The sequence below is a fragment of the Salvia splendens genome, unplaced genomic scaffold (assembly GCF_004379255.2).
Source record: "Salvia splendens isolate huo1 unplaced genomic scaffold, SspV2 ctg1010, whole genome shotgun sequence".
In the NCBI taxonomy this organism is placed as follows: Eukaryota; Viridiplantae; Streptophyta; class Magnoliopsida; order Lamiales; family Lamiaceae; genus Salvia; species Salvia splendens.
Window position 1 is genome coordinate 62,876 of NW_024598549.1, and position 11,939 is coordinate 74,814.

General features: G+C 37.2%; 2 protein-coding genes across 4 annotated transcripts; one reads left to right on the forward strand and one right to left on the reverse strand.

Moving 5' to 3' along the window:
* Window positions 1-979: 979 nt before the first annotated feature.
* Window positions 980-4,740, forward strand: LOC121788318 (inositol polyphosphate multikinase alpha-like). The gene is made up of 2 exons (XM_042187030.1): window positions 980-2,510; window positions 2,905-4,740. Exon 1 carries the CDS (start codon window positions 1,552-1,554, stop codon window positions 2,485-2,487), a length of 936 nt encoding a protein of 311 aa, XP_042042964.1. The 5' UTR covers window positions 980-1,551; the 3' UTR covers window positions 2,488-2,510; window positions 2,905-4,740.
* Window positions 3,874-8,842, reverse strand: LOC121788317 (respiratory burst oxidase homolog protein C-like). Of its 3 annotated transcripts, none has more exons than XR_006047715.1 (10): window positions 8,034-8,842; window positions 7,785-7,953; window positions 7,637-7,685; window positions 7,415-7,528; window positions 6,895-7,320; window positions 6,432-6,815; window positions 6,246-6,341; window positions 6,048-6,163; window positions 4,388-5,958; window positions 3,874-4,318 (listed from the first exon to the last, which is right to left on the reverse strand). XR_006047715.1 is itself a non-coding variant. In XM_042187029.1 (10 exons), exons 1-10 carry the CDS (start codon window positions 8,632-8,634, stop codon window positions 4,310-4,312), a joined length of 2,067 nt encoding a protein of 688 aa, XP_042042963.1. In that variant the 5' UTR covers window positions 8,635-8,842; the 3' UTR covers window positions 3,874-4,309. The 3 variants fall into 3 exon arrangements, 2 of the variants coding, with proteins under 2 accessions (XP_042042963.1, XP_042042962.1); XM_042187029.1 differs by having other exon boundaries at window positions 5,856-5,958; XM_042187028.1 differs by having other exon boundaries at window positions 3,874-5,958.
* Window positions 8,843-11,939: the final 3,097 nt, after the last annotated feature.

The window sequence follows — 11,939 nt, forward strand, 5'->3', positions numbered from 1 at the left end:
GCTTATTAAATTTGAACTTTAATAAGCTTTGGTTACTTGATAAACCAAGCTTACCTGAACTTAGTAAATCTTAGTTTATTCGTGCAAAGCCTAATGGGTGGGACAATTACATAAGAAAACGATGTGGGAAAATTTTATTATAAATTGAGATTTTTTATTTTACTTATATTTTATGCTGCTCCCATTATCAAAGTATTTAAAAACTAAATAAATTATGTTGTTGCTCCTACGTAAATACTCACAGTATCAAGATTCATCATTACATAAAAGTTAATAGTAAAAATTTAGCTATTCAAGAATTATATAATAACTTGACAATCGCTCCTGAAATGCACATTGTATCCAATTCTTGGGTTTAAGTAGCAATATAAAATAGTCTTCTTCCATGCACAAATTGTGAAAAATAGTGTAGTAGTATGTATGGATTATTTTCTTCTCACGTTTGGCGTAATGCCAAAACTATTTGGATTATCGACTCGGGTGGCAAAAACCCAGAAAGGCAAACCCCTTTAACCTCGTCATTTTCGAGGTTTTTTTAACCCAGCAAATCTTCTTTCACAATCCAGGAAAAAGGTACAAGCTTTTTTATAAGTATTTTTTTATGCATTTGGGAAGTATAGATTCTCTTTTGAGTGGATGGAAAGGGATCTTATTCAAAGTGAATTTGTGCTTGGTTTATGTATATGATTGGTTTCCCGAATTGTCAATTTGAGGAGGTATCTTTTCATTGGATACGATACGATTCTTTGTAATTAGGATAAACAAGTGATCTTGATCTGCTTTCAACTATACTGACTGAAATTATGTGGTTTTGCATGTGTTGTTGCTATACTTTTGACCATGATTCTTGTGTGGAGGATAAAGTGCCTAATTCAACTTAATCTTTTGAATTGGTAAATAAAGTTACATACGGAGTACTTGATTTATATCTATGATATCACTGCATATGTGTGGGCATTATATTGTTGACATCCTCATATATGTATATTAGTGAAGACATACATGTATGTATAGGTGATTCAACTTCTCCAGCTAGTGTAGTATAGTGTTGACATTCTGCTCATCATCAAGATAGAGAAAAGGAGAGTACATGGTAATAGTGCATTGTTGTTATCTTAATCTCAATGGCAAACCAAAATGCGGAATATGGAAAAATTGTGGAAAATTTAGCTCCTTTTTCTGTTGGATTTGAGTATTTTACCCATAACTAGATGACTAGAATTTTTGTGAAACTGCAAATTTAAGTAATTGATGATAGCCTTTGGTTGGAATAGCATCGTCCAAGAACAGGTAACTAGTTTGATTTGAACTACATGTGTTTTACTTTGCATCCGACTTTAATGAAATCCTCTTATTCTTCCTGCTGGAAAATTGGAATATTTGGATAAATCTCATGACCTATATTACTTTCAGGATTCTTAAGTCTTTTATTTAATTTTCATGCTCTGCTTTTATACTGTTTATGTATGTTTGAGTGTGGCCAGGGTTGAAGGGTTTTGATTTTTAAATAAGTCAAACTTCTGTAGAAAAAATCAAATTCTGCTAAGCAGCATGCTTAAAGTCCCAGATCATCAGGTTGCTGGACACAGAGCTCGTGATGGACGGCTCGGACCACTTGTTGACGATGCAGGGCGTTTCTACAAGCCACTTCAGGGTGATGAGCGTGGAGCTAACGAGGTCTCTTTCTATGCATCATTCTCTTCAAACACTAAAATTCCTGACCATATCAAAAGCTTCTTCCCCGAGTTTGATGGTACTCGGCTCGTGGAAGCATCTGATGGATCGGGTATGCAAACTCATCTAGTCTTACAAGATCTTACTTTTAGTCGTGTAAATCCATCTATAATGGACATCAAAATTGGTTCAAGGACTTGGCATCAGCAAGCTCCAGAGGGCTACGTTCACAGGTGTTTAAAGAAGGATAGGGGAACTTCCAGCCTTCCGCTAGGATTTAGAGTGTCGGGCGCACGAATCTTTAAAAGCACGGAATCAGGATACTGGGAGCCGGAGAACAGATTGTCGATCCAGACTCTTTCAGCTGATGAAGTTAAGTTGCTTCTGAAAAGCTTTGTTTCTTCTAACACATCAGAAGAGCCGCATATGAAACCAGATTGTGCATTTGCATCAACTGTTTATGGTGGCTCCAATGGTATTTTATCACAGTTGGTGGAATTGAAGGCATGGTTTGAGGATCAAACCATCTATCATTTCTATTCTTCCTCAGTACTTATGATGTTTGAAAAGGATCTTGCATCGAGCGGGAAGAGCCCCCGAGCAGAAATCAAGCTTGTGGATTTCGCCCACGTTCATAAAGGCAATGGGGTTATTGATCATAACTTCCTCGGTGGGCTTTGCTCTTTTATCAAATTCATCTCTGAGATCCTCACAACTCCAGAAGACTCTTCTGCTGATTCCTTAGTAGAAGATGCTCAAAGAAACCACATCCATTCTGAAAATGGTTCAGTCTATGATGTCAGCCTCAATTAAATAATGTTGCATTTCACCTCAAGGTTCATGATACTTTTGCTCTTCAATTATTTCCAAAATAGGTATAAATTCAATTGTTCTGAAGCACTAAGCCGTTTGGATTCTTATATCTTCTGCCCTGGTGATTTATTCTCTGCATATCCACAATTATTTTATATCTTCTGGAAGCTGTGATGATATTATGCCTACCAAATATTTCTATTCTTATTTTGAAAGAAAATCTTTGGATGGTTTCTTGTTTGTCTAATGATTTTCATGCTAAACTTCTTCCCCAACTGACAACATATGCCTTTATATATTTCTTTGTTTACTAGTGTTTAGTTTGAATGCAGAGAATGATTTGATCCCAATACTCTTTACAATACTTCAGATATTGATTGCTTGAACTTTTGGTGGAATGTCATAATTTTAATTCAGGCCGAATGCTGGTTAGCTGAAGACTTTCAGAACCCTTTTCAAGATTCATGATTCTCTCTTTCTCAAAAAAAAATCGAAGCACGGTGTGATTTTTTGTACTGAACGTTTCTCGTTGTAGATGGTTGCTTGTAACTTGAACGGTATTTGTGATAGATTGGGATTGCAGTTTTTTTTTTTAATTATGAATGGCTGTGTGACCATGTCCAACAGCCATTAAAATCTGCATCTTCTAGTTGATACTACCAAAGCACAATAAACATGAAAGTTTCATGTGAAGAGTGGGAGAGTCTGAGAAGGCCTGCATATTTTTCTATTTCACTGAAAGAAAAAGAAACTCCTTAAACCAATCCTGGTGTGAGGGAGCAATGAGGCATGAGAAAAACTGGCTTCGTTTTTGGAGCTGGTGCCTAATTTAATTTGGAGGCTGCTTCGTGTATTCTGGACCAGTAAGTATGAGATTGAGTCTCCATCGCTTGCTCTTGTGTCGCATATTTGAGCTCGAGTTGTTGATCGATGGCCTCCTGTGTTTGACTCTTGTCGCCAAGCAGCAGCTTTGTGATCAGCAGTTTCTACACTAATGAATATTGGTTTCACCAGAAGAATCTGGTTGTAAGTATTCTGCGTTATTTTGTTATGTATGTTTCCGTTTCCGTTTCCATCTATTGCCATCAAGCATTTCATATGGCTTTATCTTAAAAATAGTGTATGTGATTTTGTTTGCTTGGTTGTTTTGTGTTGTGTTGTTTAAGACCTCACTACATTTTGTTTATCTTAAAAGCTAGAGATTGATTGGTTTCATTTTTGTTTACAGACTTAAGAGGTTTCATTTTTTTTATTAATTAAAAGCTAAAACCACAAAATGTAGTGAGCATTAAAAACACAAAGTTCAACCCAATCAAAACAAACAACAAAATCATTACCATAACGAAATCAAAATAAGACCGACATCAAGCCAAAAAAACTAAGGAATAAGCGAAGCGCACAACAAATCATGACCAACACACTTCCCGCCAATAAAAAGCAACAAAAGGGGCAAGTAACAACACAACCACCAAAAGCCAAGAGCTATCCCAACTACATGCAAAGAGGGCAAAAAAAGAAGTTAGAGAAGCGAGGTGAAGTTCACCTTTGTGTCACTCGGCAAGTACACCTGTGTGTCACTCGGCAAGTAGTATTGATTCTTTCATAACTTCTAAACCACCTTCTAACTTTGAACAAGTCGTCATACAATTCTCTATGTAGAAAAGGAAAGTTCGGGCACCACCCTTTAATTCATGAGTCGGGCCTCCAAAGAATGAGTCTTCTTTCAACATCCCAATTTGGTTCAATTTTTTGGAAGGTCACTTTGTTTCTAAGCCACCATATGTACCACGAAATCACATAAAATAGGGATGTCCACATATTCTTACCAAACCTGTAGAAATATGCATCCATCCAAGTGAGAAAGCGCAATAGAAATATCACAAAATACTAGAGAACTTACACCCGAACATGATGTGATTGATAGTTTCTCGCTCCTTCTTGCAAAACACGCACAGATCGCTTGCAATTTTCCAGAGAACTCCAAATCTAAATAGTCTATCATTGATATTGAATTTACCTAGTTGGATAAACCGATCCAAAAGTTGGGCACTAGGCAAGTCTTCCAGTGAATTCTATTAGCATGGTACACCTTGTCATAGTTAATCACATTTAAGGTCCTTTTTTTGCATTTTTCGTGACATTTTTATCCTTATTGAAAATTTTTCCTCAAGGGTATTTTTGTCAATTGAAATTTTCCACTAGCATGCACTATTTAGTCGTCTATATAACGATATTAAATCATTCATTGGGCAATTTTTTTATTTTGGTTTCCTTCAATTTTCTACTTTCTTGTTCTTTTTTTCCTTTAATTTTTCTTATTTTTATTACAATTAAATATTAAAGCTATTGATATTTTAATTAAAAATGCGGATATCATACTTGATTATAGTAGTTAATAATTAAACTATATCACAAAATCTAATTAAAACTCAAAGTTCATTTTTTTTAGCAAAAAAGAAATTAGTCGGTCAAAAGTGTTGTATGGATATATCTATGAAAAATCATAAATCATGGAAAAATAAAAGTACTCAATCAAATTCTAGGTGAAATGCACAAACCCTCTACATCTCAAAATAGTCACTTAGAAACCTAACACCTTAAAACACTTCTCTTCGTCCCCCAATATGTGTATCACGTTGACTTGATACAGGTTTTAAAAAATGTAATAGAAAGTGGATTAAAAAAAATTAGTAAAATGTGAGTCATACTTTATATATTAATTTCATAGTAAAATGTGAGTAAAAATGAATTAGTGGAATATAGGATCCGCTACCAAAAAATGATAAAAATGAAATGGGACAATTAATATGGGGCAAACCAAAATAAAAAAAAAACTATGATACTTAATGGGGGACGGAGGGAGTATATAGAAGTTATTTTAATTGAGAACAATAGTGATGAATCCGCGAATTTTTGATGGTGATGAATGCAGGAAAATGCAGATCACGACACAGAGAATTTACGTGGTTCGATTTACTGAGGTAAATCTACGTCCACGGGAAGAAAAGAGGGCAGAGTTGTATTGCTTGATCTGTTTTCTACAGCTTACAATACACACTTTATTAGAAAAATCTTTATCTTTTGGTTAGTCACCAAAAAAGAAGGCGATGGCCATTGCTATAATTATTTTTTCGGTAATACATTGCTAAAAAATAAAAATTATTAAGGATATGATTTGTATATATATGGGAAGCTAAAAAATAGGACATATATATCTTAACATTAATAGGACATAGGTAGCTTGATCTAGGCAAATAATGCAGTTGTGCAACATTTATTTAAATGGCAAATAAATAGAGTTCGTTATAAGTTGTAACAGATGGATGATGAATGAATATAAAGTGAATATATATAGGAAATTGGGGTACCTTAGAAAATACTTGTTTCAATTGCCTGGTCCAATCACCAAGTGTTCTGATGTGAACACTAACATAATCGTCTCTGGGTGCTGAAGTAATGGAAAATGGGTGCCTGCAATCACGTCAAATATAGACCAATCAATTTTCCAAAATTTATATATAGTAGTAATATTTAAATAATAGTAGTAATGAGGCAAGTACCACTCGAATGGGGAAACAGCAGCACAATTGACGAAAATGTATTGCCCACTTTTGTATTTAAATCCTTGCGGCTTAGACATGTGAAGCGTTAGCACATTCCCGGGGTACACAGCCACCTTCATCATACATATATATTAATAAAAATAATCGAATAAGATTATAAATCGTGGATGACCCAAAATGAGAAACAATTCGTACCTTCAGGATCTTGACTGCCTTGATGCTCGACCTAAATGCCCTAATCAATCTTTCGGAGGCATAGAGAGTAAGCGGAAGGGCCAAATACATCCACGTCTGAAGTAAAAAAAGATACAGTACATAATTATGAATACCAAGTACAAGTTGAGTATCAAGTAGGAAGGTTAATGATGATTAAGGACTTACCGTTTTCTTGTACCATTCTTTGGTCAAGTAGAGCTTGATGCCGTGAATAATGAGGGAAGCGTATACAATCACAAATAGATGATGCGAATACCAAAACGCATTGAATCCGGTGAGCTTATTCAAAGGCTTTGGTACATTAATTTTTCCTCTCCTAAACCACGGTGAAGCTAGTGTGAAGGCTATTGCCATTAGCACTACCATCACAATTCCGCTCACACCTTCCCACCCTTTGACGAACACCCAATAGCTCCTCGGCTGCTCCCCGAAGAAAGGCACCATGTCCTCGTACTCATCTGCCGTCGCCCTCATGAGACGGGGAAAATCACACGCTAGATGGCTTATCCCATGTATTCCAACTCCCATTGCAATCGCGATCGCAATAACCTATTAATTAATTATTACCAGAATCATGTTTGATGTGACATTTATAATGTATTTATTTTTATTAGTGTTACTTACTTACCTTGTGGAAGTTGAGATTGTCGTCAAAGGGGACGGCGGCCCCGAGCCTGGTCTTGTTCCGGAGCCAGGTGATGGTGTTCCGACAGACGGGGAGGAGAATGAGAGCCATGTTGAGCTTTAGGGTCTCGGCGGCGCCTTTGGCCATGCAGACGCAGTGGCCCATCACCTCGAAGGCCTCTCTATCCTTGTATTGGATGTATTTCCAAGTGAAGAGAAGAGCCATAACTCCAATCCACAAAGCCATCACCCAAACTCTCTGCCAATTATCAAGCAAAAAGTAACGACCATCTCTGTACCACCTCTTTATGCCATGCTCTTCATTTGCCCTCAATTTCTCACTCAACATCTTGCTCAGATTCCGGCTCTCGCGCTCGCCTCTAACCGATTGGCTCGGCCCTTGCAGCAGCAGCATCTCCAAATTCTCAATCTATTTTCAAACAAAATACATTATTCGGTTTTTTTATTTAATTTTTTGAAAATTAACTAGCTACATCTTTTTATGAGTGCATTTATTAATTTACCATGATATATCCCATCTCATTAGGGTCCAATTCTTCCATAATCAATCTTGCATATTCATCCGCTTGCTTCTGAATATTCGACAGCTTGTTCGCGGAGGCACTTATTGCAATAATCTGCATTTAATTATATTGTGAATTATGATGATCGAAAGTCAATGTATATAAATTAATAAATCTAGCATAATAATAACAATAGTATAGTGGATTATTATTGCTTCTTACCTCTCTGACTTCCTCCTCTGTGATTCTGCCATCGGCATCTTTATCAACCCTGCGCGGGAAAAAAAATTAATATAAATAAAATAAAATATCATGTGCAATGAATGATTTTCCGATCGTGACATATCAAGATTCGAAATCAATTCTTTACATGTCGAAGAAGGTTTGAAGGCGCGTATCGAAGCTTTGATCAGCAACTTGGTCCCAGAATTCCCTCAGCTGCCCCTTGTTAATACACCCGCCGGTGATGTTCCTCCGCCGCGCTAGCGCGTCGAAGAGCTCGCCGGCGAAATCGCTGGACTCCTTCTCCTTGTTCATGCCTAATCAAAACCAACAATTTTGCTATGTTTTTTTTAATAATAATAATAAAGGAAAATTTGAAAGGAAATGAATTAATTACCGATGCATTCGCCAAAGCGGGCGCGAGGGAGCAAGCCGTTGGTGTCTTTGGTGATATCGTCGAAGCGCTTCTCGACGCCTGCCCAGGCGGCGGCGCCGTCGGTCTTGCTGATGAACTTGAGGCCTTTAAGAGCATGCGCGGCGGCGGACTTGGTCCGGTCGAACCTCCCCGGCGGCTGGGGGCGGCGCGTGAGGGAGGCGAGGCGCTTGAGCTCGTGCGAGACCTGCCGGATTCTCGACGAGGCGTTTCGGACGACGGAGGATCCGAATGAGGACCGCTTCTCCAGGCCCCGGGCCAGCAGAGCCAGCTCCGGATCCTCCACCTCGCCGCCGCCCGCCGCCTTCACGCTGTGCACCGCCACCGAGTCCTCCCGGACGTCGAGGGTGATCTCCACGTAGTCATCGCCGGAGTTGGCCGAGGCAGGGGAGTCTCCCGGGATGTTGAATCGGGCGCTTTTCCTCCCCCCGCCCGGCCTCTTCAGCGGCCCACTAAGTGGACCGCTGAAAGAGGCTTTGTCTACAATTTCAGTGTCGGAGTGGTGGTGGTGGTGATGGTGGTGGTTTTGATTATTTTCCGAATTTTGCATTTGGGATTTGTACATGTCAAACTATACAATAAGTTGTAAAATGGGTTATGAATGAATATGAACAACTAGTTCTTGTAGTGCAAAATTAGAGCTTTTTGTGCTATATAAATTGGGAAAATGGATATGAAAGTAGGAGTATAATATATGAAGAAAAAGGAGAGATTCTTCCAACTATAAAAAATCTCCCTTATGACTAAGTCTTCTAACCACTTTTGAAATTGTGCGTGCAAGAAAAAAATGAGAACGAGGAAACTATAGGCATTAGCTATATATAAGTAGGAAAAAAAAGATGGTCAACACAGGGAGTGGGTTGGTTTGACCGGCTAATTTTGTGATTTTGGGTCTTGCTAAGGGTGTCCACGATAAGGCGTCCGCGGCTATAGGCGGAGGGCGAGCGGCTATAGTGGAGAGCGCGGGCGGACACCGAAATAGGGGCGGACGCGACTATAGGCGCGGCGCCTATAGTGGCGGCATCGACAGCCGCGGCTATAGCCGATTTTTAAATTTTTTTTTTTACATTTCAATTCACCTATAAATACACCCCACTCCATTCATTATTTTCACACCATTCCAACTCTACATCTATAAAAATTTCTCTCACTACAATTTGGGGTCGAAAATGAACAATTTGTGGAGAGACAGCTGGAATGCTCTGATTCAACATGTGCAACACCAGGCCACCCAGGAGGAAGCGGCCCGTTTGGCGGAGGAGGCGGAGGATGTGATCCCTCGTGCCATTACTCATCGGCGGACAATCCCACGAGACCACGTCGGTGCGCACCATCGTCTAATGGATGATTACTTTGTGGATAACCCCCGTCGGTGCGCAGGACCACATCACATAATACACTGCAGGCCGATTTGATTGAAAAAGTCTGGGCACGTAGGAGAGGTGGTGGTGCAGTGTAAACATGTTAGTGATTTGTACTAGATTAAATGTAGTGTGTAATTTTAATTTTAATTTTAATTCTACTTCGTATAGTCGTATTCTTCTAATTACGTATAGCCCGATAAATTTGTTCATAATTACTTGAAACATTATAAAATGAAAGTTGATCATAAAATTTGGGGGCTATTGGAGGTGTCCACTATAGTGGCGGATACAAAATTTTGGGGCTATGGACAACAAAACTGGGGCTATAGATAAAAACTGGGGTGAGGCTATTGGGCGTGTCCGCCTTGTAGTGGACACTCTAATAAGCCGCATAGATGGATGTAATGAATTTTATTTCACACATATTCCACTTTTGTTGTTTTTTCTTGTCTATATTGCCGTCGTCATATATAGTTCCACGCGCTTTTATTAAATCCAGAAACAGTCAGTAATATATGATGGATTTAAATTTCAAGGACAGAAATAGTTTCTGAAAATAATTAGTTATATCCACTTTAGGTACAAGTCTATTGCTATTGTGTGAAAATTATTGTGAATTTGTGAGGCTATGAATTTATACAATTATACTCACTTGTTTTTCTGTAAAACTATTAAGGCCATTTATGTGCATGTTTGTCCAAATATGTGCAACTTCATGTAGATGAAAGCAAATCTGAGTTTTACCAACACATGAAAACAAAGTTATGTAACGTAATTTTTAAGGCATGAGTGATCAAAGCAGTAAATTAAGGTCGTGTGTCGCATCATCCAACTTAAAAGGCGGGATAGAAAATGATCATATAATGCGAACCCCCACGGCAAATAAAGGTTGTCTTGCTTGGAGAAATGTCGTTCATGCAAAGAAAACTCAATACCAAAGATAGACTCTTCAGATTTGGATGTGATCTGTGCAAGGAGGAATCATCGATCGATCATGGAACGCATCAATCTTTTATTGTAGGTTCATTAGCAGTCTGTGGACTTATTGTTGTAATTGTAAATGTTGGAATATGTTCATGTGTCTACCTAAAAATCTAACTATGTGCCTCCTCAATAGTGGAGAACCATTAAGCTGAACAGGAGTTCAAGAAGAACGACTGTTTTTGCGACTTAACACGTGAATCAAAAGATGATATCCGCACTCTCTATTTTCTCTCACAATCAACATTTCCCACAATTTAAAACTGTCACATGGCTATACACATTCCTAGGTCAAAATTGAATTTTTTGTATTTAAGGACCATGCATTAAAAATTGTTTCAATAAGATTGAAAAGTCAAAAAATAAAAAGGACCCAAAATTTGAATAAACTAAGTTAAATAATCCTATATCATATTATAAGTTTTAGTAGTTACATATGGGTAAGGGCAATGGTGAAGCCACGTTAGGAGCAGGGGGCTCTTGTCCCCCAAATAGAGATTTAGTATATGTGATTTAAGTGGCTCAGTTGATTGGAGACGTCGTTTCGTGACCTAGATGTTCCGAGTTTGAATCCCTTTGGCGACTTTTTCTCTTTTATTTTGTATTTATGCAGATGAATTATAATGTTCCATTATTATACTTATAATAAAATTTTAAAAATAATTATTTTATTATATTTGTTATAAATTACTGTAGTATATTTTTACTTATACTTTTTCCTATGGTAGACATTTAAATATTATAAAAAATTCATTTTCATATATTATACTGACGTAAAATTTAAAATATTAAATGTTTCAAACTTTCGATGTCGCAAATATTAAAAAAATTCTATAACTATTAACAGTGATTTGGGCTCTTCGTCATAAAAATCCTAGCTTCGCCACTGGATAAAGGTAATATGAGAATGTCAGTTTGTTGAAATATCAATTTCTAAAGATTGATAATTATGATGTGTTATTTAATACCAATAATTGTTTTAATTATATGGATAATATCTTTTCATAAAATAAAATCGAGATATATGGTGGAACATAGACCTTCTATCTCCAAAACTTAATTTGAGACGTTAATTAGTTGAATGCCTTGTTTATCAAAATAATTTATAATCCACGTGAAATGTGGAGTAATAACTAATAAAGGACCATGTATTACAGTGTAGGAATAGTTAGTTATAAATGATGAAAATTAAAATCTAGTATGAATTCGATGGAGTAATAGATATTGTATAAATAAATTGCACCAGTGACGTATCGATTCGTGTGAACTCAGAAAAGAACCCAAGTCGACTATAAAATGCTATCCACTTGACTTTCTAATCCTAATCCTTAGTTAATATGACAAGTGACTAATAATGATTGTTAATTTGGATTAAAAAAATAATTGCCCTTTGAATTTAATCAGGAAACGCCGTTCATAAATCCTCCATTTAGATTACTATTGATCATGTTTAAGATAACAGTATTCCTAAGGAACAATTATTGCTAGGCAGGATAATATATTTATTACTATTTTTTTAACTTTT

Excerpts from the sequence above, each read along its gene's own strand:
- LOC121788317 (XM_042187028.1), bottom strand. The coding sequence starts at position 8,634 with ATGTACAAATCCCAAATGCAAAATTCGGAAAATAATCAAAACCACCAC. Across the intron at positions 7,321-7,414 it reads ATGAGATGGGATATATCATG|ATTGAGAATTTGGAGATGCT; the intron begins GTAAATTAATAA and ends GTTTGAAAATAG. Across the intron at positions 6,816-6,894 it reads ACAATCTCAACTTCCACAAG|GTTATTGCGATCGCGATTGC; the intron begins GTAAGTAAGTAA and ends ATTAATTAATAG.
- LOC121788318 (XM_042187030.1), top strand. The coding sequence starts at position 1,552 with ATGCTTAAAGTCCCAGATCATCAGGTTGCTGGACACAGAGCTCGTGAT.